Raw genomic sequence first — 16,136 nt, 5'->3', positions numbered from 1 at the left:
TGAACCATGTGAAATGTGCTGTGCTGCAGGCCAAGGCTGTCATTCTGCTCTTTGTCTTTTTCCTCTGCCATGGTCACTGCAGCCATGGCTGCCCTCAGCATTCACATCCTCATCCACTTCTGCCTTGTTCATGAGTATCAGAGTGCAGCCCCAGTCAGGTATCACCTGCCTGTGTCCAAAAAGGAAGGGGTGAGGCAGGGGAAAGGTCCCTGTCTGGGTGCTGGCTCTGAGGACACCTCTGTTCCAGCCCCCCAACCAGCTGCAGCAGGCAGGAGGGCAGGCCCCGCTCATGGACACCCTGCTCAGCCCTGTCTGCTCTGGAGCAGACCTGACACCAAGCAGCATCTCCCCTCAGAACCACCCCTGGGACTGCAACTTGGAGGGGGCTCACCTGGAAAGAAGTGCCCAGGAGTGAGCCAATACCCAGACTGTGTGAGGGCTGAGCAGGTGCCTGGACGCCAAGACAATGAAGGAACCAAGGAACTTAAATTTCTATGAGGATGACTTACAGTGGAAGAGGTTGAAGACCCACTGTCAAATGCAAGAGGAGCCTGTACGAGCAAGAGTGGACAGACAACCAAACAATAGTTGTCTAAAACAAGTGGAGAGAAATCCCAGGTGGAGTCCACGTGGCATGGGAATGCACCAGAAGGAGAAACTCCTTGCTGTCCATAAATGCCAGGAGCGTATTTCTGTCACATGTGGCATTCAGCTTCCCTGATTCCCAAAACCTACGAGTAGGAGCTTTAGGGTGCAGACCATGGCCTCTGGGGGTGTTAAAGCTGGATGCAGTGAGGTGCAGGGGTAATGTAGAGCTGTCTGAGGCAGTGCCTCCCAGGCTTCTCCTTGCAGTCAGTGGAGTGGAGGATATGATCACCTGACTTGTCTTAGCTAGTCACATAAAACAAAAGAGGATCTGTGCAGCATAAACATCTGCACTTACTGGACAAGAGATCATAGGATAATAACATCACTGAGTAGACCCTTGGGAGGTCTGTGGGAAAACCTTCTGCTCAAAGCAGGGTCAGGTATATGGTGAGACTTGGCTTCTCAGGGCTTGGTCCATCTGGGTCTTGAAAACCTGCAAGGATGGAGGACTTCACAATCTCTCAGGGGGACCAACGCTTGTTCCAATGCTTGGCTAGCCTCATGGTGAAAAATGGGAGGCCCCCCCTGGCTGTGTGGTGCCCCTCAGGCATCCCTTCTCCAGGCTGAAGAAGCCTGTCAGTAGGAGCCCTTTCCCTGAGCAGAGGCCTGCGAGACCTTTTCAGGAAAGACTAAAGCAAAGGCACCGTTGAGTCCCTCATCCCCATCTGTCTTTGCTGCTGTGAAACCCCCTCCCCATTCAGCAGCAACTCGCATGGGCCTTGTTCAGCCTTTTACTGCAAACGCAGTGACTGAAGCTCTTCATTTTGCTCTGGATGTTGCCTGCAGCCCCCCTCAGTTCCAGGGGAACTTTGGCTTTCCTAAACACACGCCCTCAGCTCAGGTCATATTTCTAAATTCCTCCTTCATAGCCTGTCCTTGCTTCCACCTCCTGATTGCTGTGTCATGGCCCCCACGTGTGACCCATCCCTGCACCAGCCGCACTGCCCAACACATGCCCCCACGGCCCCTTCATCAAACACTGCCCAGGACAGGGTGTGTTTGGGGTGGGGAAATGTCCCCCACCAGAGCCCCCATGTCAGACCTCAGCATCCATCCCCACCAACTGTCCTGCTTTCACAGCTCACCAGAGTCTGGCCCCAGCCAGGCTGCAGCCTTTTCACATACAAGGGTTCCCAGACAGCCCTGCTCTGGGTTCTGCCAATTTCTGGGCAAGAAGAGAGGCTGGGGCAGGGCTGGCTCTTCCCCCAACACAGGCACTAAGACCAGCAGGAGGAAGGAAATGGGTACAGAAGAAAAACACTCATAAACTGGAGTGAGTGGGCAGTGCTGGAAATAGCTATTGAGAGAGGCTGGGGGGGATGATAAATGCTCTGGAACACCTTTTTGATCTGTCCTTGTCACCAAAGGCACAGACCAGCCTTTGCTGTCCTGCACCTGTATGTCTCGGCTTCCTTCCATGATATCTGGTTCTGCACCACACACCCACTGCAGCGTGTCCTCTCCCTGCGTGGTCATACAGCTCAGCTAACATTGGTGCTCTCCTCTGCCAGACACTTTCCAGCCCAGTCCAGCCTATCCCCAGCTCTTCTCATCTCCCCTGTCCCCTTCCCATCTCAGCCCCACGGAGAGGCCCAGTCTGGGCTGCAGGGTGCTGCAGAGCTCTGGGCACTCACCCCACAGCCCCAGGCCCTCTGAAGGGCACAGCAGCTGCTGGGGGACAATGGCATGAGGAAATGGAGGTCAGTGAAACTGCGGGACTCCCTGTCTCATGTCCAGATGGTCCTGGACCAAGTCACCAGAGACTGATTGTGCCCCCTCACTGTCGGCCCCTGTCCCCAGGCCAGCAAAAAATTCCAGGTCCAAAGACAGAGCATCCTGTCCCGAGGGGGTGCATGCAGAAAGAGTTTTCTTTTTCATGGATTCTTCCCTGCAGGCACAGAAATGCTCCCTTGCTCTTCTCCAGTGACATCTCTGCTCCCCAGACACCCTTTCCTCACATAAGTGTGTCCATGATGGCCTGACCAGCTGTTCCTGGCTCTGTCCCCGTGCTCCCTGCAGGGCCCCAAGCTGGCAGTGCTGCTCTGCAGAGCAAAGGGACTATGGTGCCCTGGGATCATGGGGTAATCCTCCACTGGCCGTGGTGGTGGGGGTGAGGAGCAGACCCAGGCAGATGGGGTTCACTGCTTCTGAGGCCCTTTCCATCTTCCTGGATGGCTCAAGGACAAAGGACGGGATTGGGCAGGACCATGGGGTGTCTCCAATGGCACAAAAGGCAACGGAGGGCTGCAGTAGATCCAGCCCATGGGCTTTCCCAAAGGTTGTCCTGAACCACTCTCCAGTCTTGTGTGCCTTTGCCTCCTGGCTCCTCACAGCCTCTCCAGAAATTTCAGGGCTGTCATTACAGCATGGTGTCAGCAGGTTCACCTTTGCCTCCAGGGGACTCTAATTGGGTAATCACCCACTTTATGAGGTTCCACTCACTGCCCCCCCAGACTCACACACTGTCCCTGGAGATCCCCTGAGCTCTCCTAGCAGCTCCTGATTCCTCTCCAGAATGGCATCTGCCATCAGCCCCACTGCAGGTGGGACAGTGCCAGGCAGGTACATCAAAGACCAGCTGCTATCTGCATGGACATGTGCAACCAAGAAGGGAGGTCTTGGTCCAGCCCTTGGCCCCTAAATAGATCCCACTAGGTCTCTGCGCTTGTCCCTGTGAAACCATTAAGAACCACAAAGCAGCAAATGTCTTTTTGAGGGAGCAGATTCTTGAGTATATTCCCGACACCAGCTTTAGAAGAGGTGTCCAGCCTCCTGGTACTGCCCTGAGGAGCCCCTTTGGTGATGGTGGTGCTGACATGGAGGCCAGCTCTGACACTGTGGTTCACATGGCCTGCTCCTGCCTGCAGCAACTGAGGACACAACAGCAACTATGGACACAATGGGACAGTCAAAAACTACATAAGAGCTTGGAAGTGAAACAAATGCAAGGGCACAGCAGGACAGTGTGGAAATGAGGTGACCCCAGCACTGAAAAGGCCACGTCCTGCTGCTGTCCTTGGCCATGGCTCCAGGGAAACAGCAGCCCCAGCTCACAGGCAGCAGAGAGGCAGTGCCTGCCGAGGCAGCGAGGGGCAGCCCCGAGGGGCACTGAGGCTGCTCCTCCATGGGGCAGCTGGGCCCTTGGCTCCTGAATCCCTTTTGCCTGCTGGGGCTGGGCCCCCAGATCCAGAGGAGGTCTAAGCGAATGGAGGAGAGGCAAATGATTATGGTCTGGCTTTTCCAGCTATGCAAAGAGCCTGGTTGCTTCTGTACATTAGGATTTGAAGACAGAAAAAAAATGGTTCTAAGATTAAGAAGAAGTTGTATGAATAATACATGATTACAATAATTATTATGTTTAACAAACACGATCTAAAGAAAAAGAATAACAGAAGATAGGCTGGGACTTTACTGTATTCCCAGGAGTTATATGAGGATGGTTGGCATCTTATTCATGGTGGAGTAATGTGCATTCATATAATTTCCTCAGGGCATCCTTGATATCCTGGTTCCTCATGCTGTAGATGAGGGTGTTCACTGCTGGAGGCACCACTGAGTACAAAAATGACACCACCAGGTCGAGGGATGGGGAGGAGATAGAGGGGGGTTTCAGGTAGGCAACCATGCCAGTGCTGATAAAGAGGGAGACCACAGCCAGGTGAGGGAGGGAGGTGGAAAAGGCTTTGTGTCGGCCCTGCTCAGAGGGGATCCTCAGCACAGCCCTGAAGATCTGCACATAGGATACCACAATGAAAACAAAACAACCAAAACCTAAACAGGCACTAACCATGACAAGCCCAAGCTCCCTGAGGTAGGAGTGTGAGCAGGAGAGCTTGAGGATCTGGGGGATTTCACAGAAGAAATGGTCCAGGACATTGCCTTGGCAGAGTGGTATTGAAAATGTGTTGGCCGTGTGCAGCACAGCATAGAGAAACCCAGTGCCCCAAGCAGCTGCTGCCATGTGGACACAAGCTCTGCTGCCCAGGAGGGTCTCGTAGTGCAGGGGTTTGCAGATGGCAACGTAGCGGTCGTAGGACATGATGGTGAGGAGAGAAAACTCTGCTGAGATAAAAAAGAGAAAGAAAAGGACTTGGCCAGCACATCCTGCATAGGAGATGTGCCTGTTGTCCCAGAGGGAATTGTCCATGGCTTTGGGGAGAGTGGTGGAGATGGAGCCCAGGTCGAGGAGGGAGAGGTTGAGGAGGAAGAAGTACATGGGGGTGTGCAGGTAGTGGTCACAGGCGATGGTGGTGATGATGAGGCCGTTGCCCAGGAGGGCAGCCAGGTAGATGCCCAGGAAGAGCCAGAAGTGCAAGAGCTGCAGCTCCCGTGTGTCTGTGAATGCCAGGAGGAGAAACTCAGTTACAAAACTTCTGTTGGACATTTGCTTCCTCTGGGTATGGAGGCCTGTCGAAAAAGAAAAAAGCAGTTCAGGGTACAACTGATTTTTTGTGCAAAACTTCCTTCCAGAAAGACCTTCCTGCAGCTCCCAGGCTGGAGCTCTGGTGTTTGCTGGCTGAGGGGGCAGTGGGGAGCAAGGGATTCTGCTGTGGGCTCTGCAGGAGTCAGTCCTGCTGTGCCCCAACAGGCAGAGAGGAACCCGCAGTCATCGCTGGTTAACTCCACTCTGGAAATCCAAGAGATTTCAGCCTTGTCCCTCCCAGGGCCCCCGGCTGCAGAGCAGAGCTGTGGGGCTTTGCTCTTCTGCCTTTGGCTCCTGTTGCCCTGTCCTACCTGAGGAGTGCGTTCTGAAGGCAGACAGCCTGGACATTGCTGCTGCGCTACAAGTGCTCCATGGAGAGTGCGGGGGTGCAAACGGGCAGAGCCTTAGTGCAGAGTGAGGAGAGCCAGGCTGTCCATCAGACTTGCTCTCAGCTGCCCTGGGCTTGCACCTCTGGAATCTGCAGGAGGCTCACACCCAGCTGTTCCCTTGACAGGAAATTGGATGCTGCTGTTGAGAGCAGAGGAATCCAGGGATAGGCTGTCTGGTAAAAAGAGCCGGGTTTATCCCCATCCCATGGTCAGCATTGCCCAGAGACCCAGAGGCTCGAAGGGGGCTTGGGCACCTTGCTGCCACGGACATATCTGCATGGCAGGACCTGCAGGGCCAGTTGCTGAGCTGCAGCTGAAAGCCCCATCCCCAGAGAGCCTGAAAACAAGAGCAGCAGCAGCAGGGGCAGGTGGAGAACCAAGGAGCAATGCCCCAATGCTTCTGCCAAGGGAGGCAAGGCCAGGGAGGGACAGATGGGCACTGGGGAGAGTCTCCTCTGCTGCAGCTCTGGCTGCACAGGAGGCAGCTCCTGCCCTGGAGCCTGTGGCCTGGAAGGCAGAGGGTCTGCTGGGTGGGGGAGAAGACCAGGGGGGCTTGTTAGGTAAAAAGCACTTTCACTGAAGGGTAGTAGGGAGGTCCCCAAATACCACCCCCGCCCAGATAGTGCTGTCAGCCTGTTTCATTCCCTGTGAATGACTCTGGTGCCTGGAGCTGTCCCAGCCTGGAGCTGTTTCTCTTTTCCCTTATCTCCTCCCTGTCAGTGCTCACAGCCCCCATCCCACCCGCTGTGTGCTCAGCTCTGCCCTGCAGACCCCTCCTGGCAGCAGGACCATGCCCAGAGGCATTTCTGTGTGTGCAGGGACTCAGGAGAGGCTCAGACATCTGCAAACAAGAAATGGAGTCTTAGAGCCTGCTCCAGAAAGGAGAAATAGATTGCCATCTCCCACTGCCCACCCAGTAAAAAAGAGGACACTTACTGTGTTGTGAAGATTTCTCCTCCAGTGAGCTCTCAGCATCCTGCCACTGCCGTCTGCCTTTCCCCTCTCTGTGCCCGGCTCCTCTGCCCTCGGTGCCTGCAGGCGGTGCCCTCAGCCCTGCTGCGCTTTGCAGAGGAGCTGCTCCTGGGCAGAGCTGTCTCTCTGCAGCGCTGACCACTTGCCCTGAGCTCCCTCTGTCCCAGGAGCCCGGCCCAGCACCTCAGCAGAGGACCAGCCCAATGCATTTTAATGACCCCTCAGGTGGGTTTGGTGCTGAGTCCATGAAACCCAGACACTCAGAAGCTCCTGAAGAAACCTCTGAAGAAGTCAAAGTTAGATTCAAACTCCAAAGTTTCTTGTGGCTTTAATGGGTCCCACTGAGGGACTCTGTTGACAAAGCCTCCCCAGGCACCACTTAAAGCACAAATGTGCAGGCAGTGATGGCAGGTAGGGAAAAGCAAAGCAAAGGTGGCTCTGATGCTGAGGAAACCTGCATGTGTTTCATGAAGCCAAAGGGCCGAGCCCTGACCCCATTAACCAAAGGGCCAAGCCGTGACCCCCAGCCCCTGGGAAGGGAGATCCTGTCCCTCACCCATTGCTCAGGGCTCTTCCTGGGGCAGTGGGTGATGGAGATGTGCACCTGCCAGGCTCCTGAGTAGGGACAAGGGGGCAATGAGGCCCCAGTGCTGCAGGGGACTGTGCCTCCTCATAGGCATCAGTGGCAGAAACACCAGCTATGGCCAAAGTCAGGAGGAGGTTGACTCAGTTGGGGATTTTCAGCTTTTCTACAACCCTCTGTCACCTCCACCACAGGTGACAGTGCTATGGTGTTGCAGGCAAGGGTACAAACTCTTTCCCTGCAGGCTCTAGTCACCCACCCAGCTGTCCCACCTTGCTCTCACCTGAGCATCTTCCTTCCTTTACTGATATCTCACCATCTTCCCTGGGTCTTTCTTGAAATGTTGGGTCTTGGTTTTTGAAATCTTCCAAAAGCCTTGCACTGATCCAGACTCCTTCTGGGTGATCTGTTACACTGCAGCCCTGGCCTTGGAGCGAATACTTTTTCTCCCTGTGTACAGCCTGGACTTCCCCACCTGCCCTTTCTGGTGTTATTTCATTCTCACACTGGTTTCCAATATGAAGAAAAGCTCCACCATCTCTGAAACCTCTCTTCAAGCACTCTCACGTTACTCCTATTCTGTCCAGAGTCTCCACACCAGTGAGCCCGGAGTGTTCAGCCTCTCTATACTGGTCATGTGCTTGAGGCCTCCAAATGCCATCTTGGGAGATGTCTGGGCACTCTCCGAGGTGTTTGCAGATAAAAATGTAGTGGTCATAGTCCAGGAAAGACAGTGAGGCTTTGTACCATGGACTTTTTACCAAGGAGCTGGGACTGTTTAGTTTGAGGAGGAGAAGGCTGAGGGGAGACCTCATCACTCTCTACAGCTCCCTGAAAGGACGTTGTGGAGAGGTTGGTGCTGGTCTCTTCTCACAGGTAATTAGTGACAGAACAAGAGGAAATGGATTTAAACTCCAACCAGGGAGGTTCACACTGACATTAGGAAAAATTTTTCACAGAAAGAGTGGTCAGACAGTGGAACAGGCTTCCCAGGGAGGGGGTGGAGTCCCCATCCCTGGATGTGTTTAAGGGTCGTTTAGATGAGATGTTGGGGGATGTGGTGTACGGGAGAACTTTGTAGAGTAGGGCTGATGATTGGACTCGATGATCCCAAGGGTCTTTTCCAACCTGAATGATTCTGTGATTGTGTGACTTAGTGACATAACAAGGGGCAAAGGCCTTAAACTGAAAGAGAAAAAATTTATATTTGATATAAAGAAGAAATATTTTATGATGAGTGTGTTGAGATACTGAAACAGGCTGCCTAGGGAAGTTTCAGGGAGGGCGTATCCACAACTTCTCTGGGCAACCTGTGCCCGTGTCTCACCATCCTCACAGTAAAAAATTGATTCCTTATATCTCTTTTAAATCTACCCTATTTCCATTTAAATCTGTTAACCCTCATCCCATCCCTACAATCCCTGATAGAGTCCCTCCCCAGCTTTCCTGTAGCCCCCTTGAAGTACTGGGAGGCCACTATAAGTCCTACCTGGAGACTTCTCTTCTAGAGGATGAACACCCCCAGTTCTCTCAGCCTGTCCTCACAGGGGAGGTGCTCCAGCCCTCTGATTATCTTTGTGGCCTCTTCTGGACCCGCTTGGGCAGGTCTGTGTCCTTCTTACGCTGGGAGCCCCAGAGCTGGACACAGCACTGCAGGTGGGGTCTCACAAGAGAGGAGTAGATGGACAGAATCCTGTCCCTTGACCTGCTGGCCACACTTCTCTTGATGCAGCCCAGGGCTCAGTTGGCTTTCTGGGCTGCAAGCACACATTGCTGGCTCACAGTCATTTTTCCATCTGCCAAACCCCCCAAGTCCTTCTGCACAGGGCTCTCAATCCACTCTTTGCCCAGTCTCTATTTGTGCTTAAGATTACCCCAATCCATGTGCAGGACCTTGTACTTGCCCTTGTTGAACTCCGTGAGGTTTGCACAGGCCCACCTCTCCAGCCTGTCCAGGTCCCTCTGGATGGCACATCCCTTCCCTCCAGCGTGTTGACCATACCACACAGCTTGATGTCATTGTCAGACTTGCTGAGGGTGCACTCGATCCCGCTGTCCATGTTGCCAACAAAGATGTAAAACAGTGCCAGTCCCAAGCCCAACCCCTGAGGACACAACTCATCACTGATCACGACTTGGACATTGAGCCACTGACCGCAACCCTTTGAGTGTCACCATTGTAGAAGAATTTTAAATATAACCTCTGGTATATCTGAAATAGATTTTAAGGCCTAGTGAAATGTGTTCAGGACTTAGCGATCTTGTAATATTACCAATGTAACCAGAATGCTGCTCCACAGGCCTGAAAAGTGTTCTTAGCCTGCTTCTTGTATAGTCCCAACCCAAAACTGGTTTAAAACCCAGTCAAGCTAATCACATAGACACAGACTGAACAAAGGATGATTAATTGACTAAACACAGGTGTTTTGCGAGATTAACAGAATTTAGTATATAGAAAGTGCTTGCGCTACCTAAGCTTTTAATAGAACATCCTGAAGTCTTTCTCACAAGAGAACAGCATAAGGCATTGCAGAGTGCTAAATCCCCTCTGCTGGAGAAACTGTGGGGTTCTGGGGGTCTGGTACTGATAAGGCCATGGGGATGGACCCAGAGTGGAAGTTGCGCTTTTTGGAGGAGAGCAGCAGGAACGTGTGGAGCTCTGCCTGGGGATGGAGGATGAGTCAGCTGAGAGCTGAAAGGTCATGGGCAAGACTGATATAAAAAGCACTAGATTTAAAAGTAGTAGAGATAGAGTGTTAGAAGGTTGTGTGATGTGAAACTCAATCGTAGAAACTAGATGAGCTTTAGGAACCATATGTGTTGGTTATAATATTTATTTAGGTCTTAGGTAACTAAGGAAACTTGTTATGCACCAACAGTGCTGCTTGAAATCCCCTTACCTTCACTATCCTGATTTAGGGATCAAGAAATCAAATGAATAAATGTGATTAATGACAGTAATGAAGATAGATATTCATAAATATATATATATAAAATCAAATCAGTAATCAATACAGTAAAATAAAAGGTCTTTATAAAAAAAATTTTAAAGTAAAAATTGTAATTTAAACATCTTCTATATGTAGTAGTTAGTGGAAAATTTAAATTATGAAATACTTGTAACAGATTAACTTGGAGGTTTAGAAGAGAAGAAAAAAATGAATCTTAGTGGCAGGTCCTGGCTCAGGTGACCTGCGAGAAGAAAGAATTGTTCTGGACAGAACTGGTACGAGTTAAGCAAGAAGATGGGAATTAGCCAAGTAGAAATCGAGCATGTGCAAGGAAAAGGGTCAGCCAGCGAGCACCGTGATGACTATCGGAGACCACCAGAGGGCCCCTGAAGACCACCTAAGATCTTAAGTGCGCATGCGAGAAGGACATTTACATATATTAATGAGTTCCAGGAAAAGTGTTGAATATGTTAACAATTTCTCAGAATCATGTTGAATACGGATGATTGGTTACTATATATGTTTTTGCTTTGGAGACAATTGTCGCCCACACTTCAGGAGGAGCTCTCCCCTGTGCACTCTGTGCTGAAATAAAGAGTGCTGCTTTCTAAAACTCACATTGAGTCTTAGAGGGTTTTCTCATACCAGCTTTATGGCAACAACACTGTGGTGGGTGGATGTCTGCTGTAGACCCCCTGATGAGGAAGAGGAAGTAGATGAAGAAGCTTCATTCAACGGGAATGAGCCCTGGTCCTCATGGCAGACCAAAACTATCCCGATATTTGCTGAAGGGGCAACATAACAAAGTGAAAGTCATCCAGGAGGTTCTGGAGTTGGCAACATCGTCCTGACAAGTGTGAGAGAGGAGCCAGTGAGGGGAGGTGTCCTGCAGGAAATCATACTTAGGAACAAGGAGGAGCTGGTCAGGGATGTAACAGTCAGGAGTGAGAAAGTAGAGCTGAGGCTCCTGAGAGAAGGGAAGAAGACCAAGAGCAGGACTTCAGTAGAGCAGGCTCTGGCCTGCTGAGGAAGCCGCTTGGAAGAATCCCAGGGGATACGACACTGAAGAGAAGAGGGGAGAGCTGTTTGAGCGTCAAGGGTCTCCTCTTCAAGCTCTGGAACAGCACACCCAGACATGCAGGAAGTCAAGCAACATAGAAGGAGGCTGGTATGTATGAGGAAGAAGTTCCTGATAAAAATGAAGCTTGAAGAGGCAGCACAGAGAAGGTGGAAGCTGGCTGCCTTCCAGCCTCAGTGGTTCTGTGACTGTGCTGGAGAGAGATATTTGTGTCTTTGTGTGTTTGTGTGGGGGGGTACTGGAGGGATGAGGAGAACCCAGGGCCAGCTCCTGGAAAGTTGGAGAGTCTAAGATTGGCTCCTGGAGAGATCACTACTGGACATGTGTCTATAGAGACACTATAGACTTTTTTTCCACTCCCACAGCCCAGCATACAAACAGTCCAAACCTCGTTTCTCCTTTCTCCACTCACAGTGGTTGTGCTTGGCCTACAGACCTCCCGAGGTCCCTTCCAGGATGGGTGATGGTGCATTTCCTTCCACCACAGCTCTTTCCTTGATGATGATTGGGAGAGCGCTCACGTTCCCCCTGACCATGGAAGGGAGCAGACATAAGTTTGGAGTGATCAGATGTGGCTTTTTGTCCCATTGAAGTCACTGGCACAGGGCTGCTTGGCAGGGAACCTCTGATGCAGGCATCATCATGTCTGAGCTTAACCTTTGCTTTTCTTTTTCCTTCTTTTCCCTCCCATGTTCTTCTCATTGATCACCCTCATACATTCCTCTACAAACAGCCCAACTCTGCTTTTTCCCCACTGACTCTGGCTTTGCTGGTTTTCTGCCGTCCTGGAGTGTTTCTAAGAGGCCTGTCGTGTTGATTCCTCCCTTGGTCAGTACAAAAGCAGCAACTCCTTCTATTAGCTGTGGTGTCCCGCAGTTTCTTATCCTGTGATCTTGTGTTGATGCCTCACCGCAATCGGGGTGAGCCACCTGCACACAAACATGAACAGCTCGCAAGATGGAGCTTCAGTCCAGGATCCTTTGAGAAACTCTGGGACTCAGCAAACTGAAGCTTCTGAAGTTTTTCAAGAAGTGACCAGTCCTGCATCAGGGGGAAGAATAACCTCTATTGATCCCCAGGTGTAAGAAATCAGACAAGGAAGGCAAGAGACCGGTATGGTTGAGTGGAGACCTGCTGGTTAAAGTAAAGGGCAAGAAGGAAACGCACAGGCAGTGGCAGCAGGGAGAGGTACCTGGGACGAGTAAAGAGACACTGCTGGGTTGTGTAGGGATGGGGTCAGGAAGGCCAAGGTGCAGCTGGAGCTGAACTTGGCAAAGGATGCAAAGAATAATAAGAAGGGCTTCTACAGGTACATCAGCCTGAAAAGGAAGATCAAAAAAACTGTATCCTCCTGATTAGCAAAACTGGCAAACTAGTAACAGTGGAGAAGGAGAAGTCTGAGGTACTCAACAATATTACTTTCTAAGTCTTCTCTGGCAGCGTCTCTTCCCACACCTCTCGAGTGGATGGACCACAAGACAGGGACTGGGGGGGTAAAGTCCCTCCCACTGTAAGAGAAGATCAGGTTCAGGACCACCTGGGGAACTGAACATACATAAGTTTGTGGGACATGACGAGCTCCATCCCAGAGTCCTGAGGGAATTGGCTGATGTAGTTGCCAAGCCACTCTCCATGATATTTGAAAAGTTTTGGCAGTCAGGGGAAATCTCTGGTGCCTGGAAAAAGTGAACCATTGCACCCATTTTTTAGAAAGGTAGAAAGGAGGACCCTGGGAACTAGCAGCCTGTCAGCCTCCCCTCTATTGCTGGAAACATCACAGAAGAGAGTCAGCAGCAGCAAAGGAGGTGCTTTGCCCAATCCTATTTCTATTTTGCCCTGGGCTGTACAGAGTCGGTTCTCCTTGCTGTCATGTCCTTTGACCGCTACGTTGCTCTCTGCCAGCCTTTGTGTTACGCCGCCATCATGAAGCCTCAGCTCTGCATCCACCTGGCTGCTGCTGCTGAGTCATGGGCATCACACTCTCGAGTTACCGTCTGCTCCTCCTCTACCAGCTGACTTGCTGTGGCTCCAACAAGATCCACCATTTCCTTTGTGACAACTGACCCTTATTCAAGTTGTCCTGCTCTGACAGCAGCCTGCTGTGGAAAACAGACTCTGGTTTAATATCAGTTGGCCGACTGGCTCCCTTATGTTTAACTCTGGCATTTTACATGCGCATCCTTTTCTGTATTCTACACCTTCCAGCAGCCTCTGCGAGGAAAAAAGCTTTTCCTACGTGTTCTTCCCATCTCACCACCTTGGCCATTGCATATGGGAGCTGCATTGCTCTCTATGTGCGTCCTTCACAAGATGTTTCCTTGGAGACAAACAGATCTGTAGCTTTGCTGAACACTGTCCTGTACCCATTCTTAAATCCGCTCATCTACAGACTTAGAAACAAGACGGTGATCCTGGCCCTGAACGAAGCCATTGCCCGTGCGACACTACAGCTTTTCCCCTAATCATGGTGCATTTCTGGACAGCAATTCCAGTGATCTGCTCTCATCTGTTAAATAACACCAGTGCACAGGTGTGTCACCTCCAAATACAGATGCCTCAGGAGATTTCTGTTCTTGTTGGACTGTGTCAGGTGAAGTGAGAAGAAGCTCATCTGCACACACAGAGGTGGCACCAACAATGGCAGAAGGAGTAACTCAGTTAACACCCTGCCCCAGCTGCTCCCAGGCCCATCACAGCAGAGCCACCAGCTCATCAGAAGCCCATCTCCACAAACCGAGAAGAGCCCCGAGGCACAGGGGCAGGTGGGATCCCAATTTACAGGCTCCTGAGGAATGAACGTCTTGTCCCAGCTCCTTCCAGGGCTGCCCTGGGAGAGCCACCAGCCCCCTTGTCCAGGGGTGAAACCCGTCAGGATGAGCCACTGAGAGCAGCTCTGGGTCAGCATTTGGACTGAGGGGATTGTTGCCTAGGGGTGTGGGACACATGATGGGATGCAGGGCAAGAGCATTTTTGGATTGCACAGGACTTATTATGGGATGTTTAGGGGAGAACCCCAACAAGGGCAGCCTGTCCTGTCTTCTCATTACACTTAATTTCTAACAGTTTCTTGTGTGAGGGAATCTCTCTTCTGCGTGAACATGTGAGCATGGTGGTGTGAGTGCAGCAACTGGAGCAGGAGCAGGGGGTCAGACAGCCAATATGTCATTAGTGCCAGCAACTGAGAGACTGGAGTGAGTGAACTTAAGCGTCTGTGTGTGACTGGGGTGGTCTGTGCCAGCATCTGGAACGGGGCTCTGGCCTCGAGGGCTTGTATGTCCAGGTGCCTGCAACAGGGGAGGCTGGTATCCAGGGGCAGCTGCTGAGGAGAGTGAGTGTCCGAGCCCAGCTGCTGGAGGGATCCACCCTGTACAGGAATATAGGATAGGATAGGATAGGATAGGATAGGATAGGATAGGATAGGATAGGATAGGATAGGATAGGATAGGATAGGATAGGATAGGATAGTTCCGTTGGAACGACCTGCAATGACCATCTACTCCAAATACGGGACCACTTCAGGGTGGACCAAAAGCTAAATCATGTCATTAAGGGCATTGTCCAAATGCCTCTTAGACACTGACAGGCTTGGGGTATCAACCACCTCTCTAGGAAGCCTGTTCCAGTGTTCCACTGCCCTCTTGGTAAAGAAATGTTTCCTGATGCCAAGTTTGTACCTCCCCTGATGCAGCTTTGAACCATTCCCACACGTGCTGTCACTGGATACCATGACAAGAGCTCAGCACCTCCATCTCCACATCCCCTCCTCAGGAAGCTGCAGAGAGCCATGAGGTCACCCCTAAACATCCTTTTCTCCAAACTAGACAAACACCAAGTCCTCAGCTGTTCCTCACAGGACATTCCTCCCAGAACTTTCAGAGGTTTTGTTGCCCCCCTCTGGATTCATTCAAGGACTTTAACACCCTTCTTAAATTGTGGGGCCCAGAACTGCAGTTTTCTCCTTCCATTACTCTTTGTTCATTCAGACACCTCTCACCTGTGCTGCTGCTTTGAGCTTCAGGGACTCAAACCTTGCCTGTCTCTCAATAGTCTAATTGTCTCTTTAACCAAATCTTTCATTATGTTTATATCTACCTTTTTGTACCTATGTAGCTAAAATACTATCCCCCAAGATTATCCATTGTTGAAAGACGACCTCATTAGAGATATCGTGTACTTAGGATATGGTTGAGGAGTGTGATTTATTGTTTATAAAACTTGATCGTGCTTCACTGTTTTTTGCTTGCAAATAGGAAAAATTCTTCTGTGCCTGTGTGCAACCAGTTCTCTAAGGAGAGCAGGTGGGAGATGGTGCAATGGAGCTGTAACCTCCCGCTGCAGACTGCAGTGGAGAAGTCGGATGTAAGGAAAAGGGATGTAAATCCCAGCTGGCCAATGACAGAAATGGTGAGGCTGGGGAGGTGAGGAGCAAGGTTGTCCAGACAGTGCCAGACCTCAAGGGGCTGCTTCTGCTACCTGTGCAGAGCTCCTGAGGAGACCCTCTGCATCAATATCAATTGCAGAAGGCTTCTATCACCTCTTCTCTAATCTGAAAAGTAAATAAAAATAACCGTTATAATAAAAAATAATTTTTATTAGATCCTCTTTGAAATCTTCCTGCTTAACTACACTGTGAAATGACTCCAATGAGCTGTACAAGTCCTGAAGACTTGAAGAAAACTAAAGGAAGAGAAATAGCTCGTTAGGGTTTCCTTTATTTTAATGAACCCCATGGTGTATTTGGCCCTGAGTCCATGAACCTCAGATACTGAGAGGAGACTGAGCAAAGTACTCAAGAAGTCAAAGTCAGCAGCAAAGCTCAAGTACCTTGAAGCACTGATTGGCCCCACTGAGGGCCACTACTGACAAAGCCTCTCCAGGGACTCGTTAGAGCAGATAATTGGAGGCTGTGATTGCAGGTAGGCAAAGGCACCCTGCAGGTGGCTGTAATGCTGAGAAACCCCTTGGTTTGTTTTATGAAGCAGAAAGGCCAAGCCCTGACCCTCAGGCCCTGGGAAGGAGATGCTGCCCCTCATGTGTGGCTCAGGGTTCTTCCTGGGGGCAGTGGGGTGTGAGGGTGAGCAATGCCAAGTGT

The 16,136-nt window shown here is 51.0% G+C and overlaps 1 protein-coding gene across 1 annotated transcript; it reads right to left on the bottom strand.

The window, feature by feature from the left end:
- Positions 1-4,096: 4,096 nt before the first annotated feature.
- LOC141936060 (olfactory receptor 14A16-like) lies at positions 4,097-5,032 on the bottom strand. The gene has a single exon (XM_074852785.1). The coding sequence runs from the start codon at positions 5,030-5,032 to the stop codon at positions 4,097-4,099; it is 936 nt and encodes a 311-aa protein (XP_074708886.1).
- Between the last annotated feature and the right edge of the window lie 11,104 nt (positions 5,033-16,136).

Source organism: Strix uralensis, chromosome 31 (genome assembly GCF_047716275.1).
Source record: "Strix uralensis isolate ZFMK-TIS-50842 chromosome 31, bStrUra1, whole genome shotgun sequence".
NCBI classification, from domain to species: domain Eukaryota; kingdom Metazoa; phylum Chordata; class Aves; order Strigiformes; family Strigidae; genus Strix; species Strix uralensis.
This window is presented reverse-complemented; position numbering and strand designations above follow the sequence as displayed.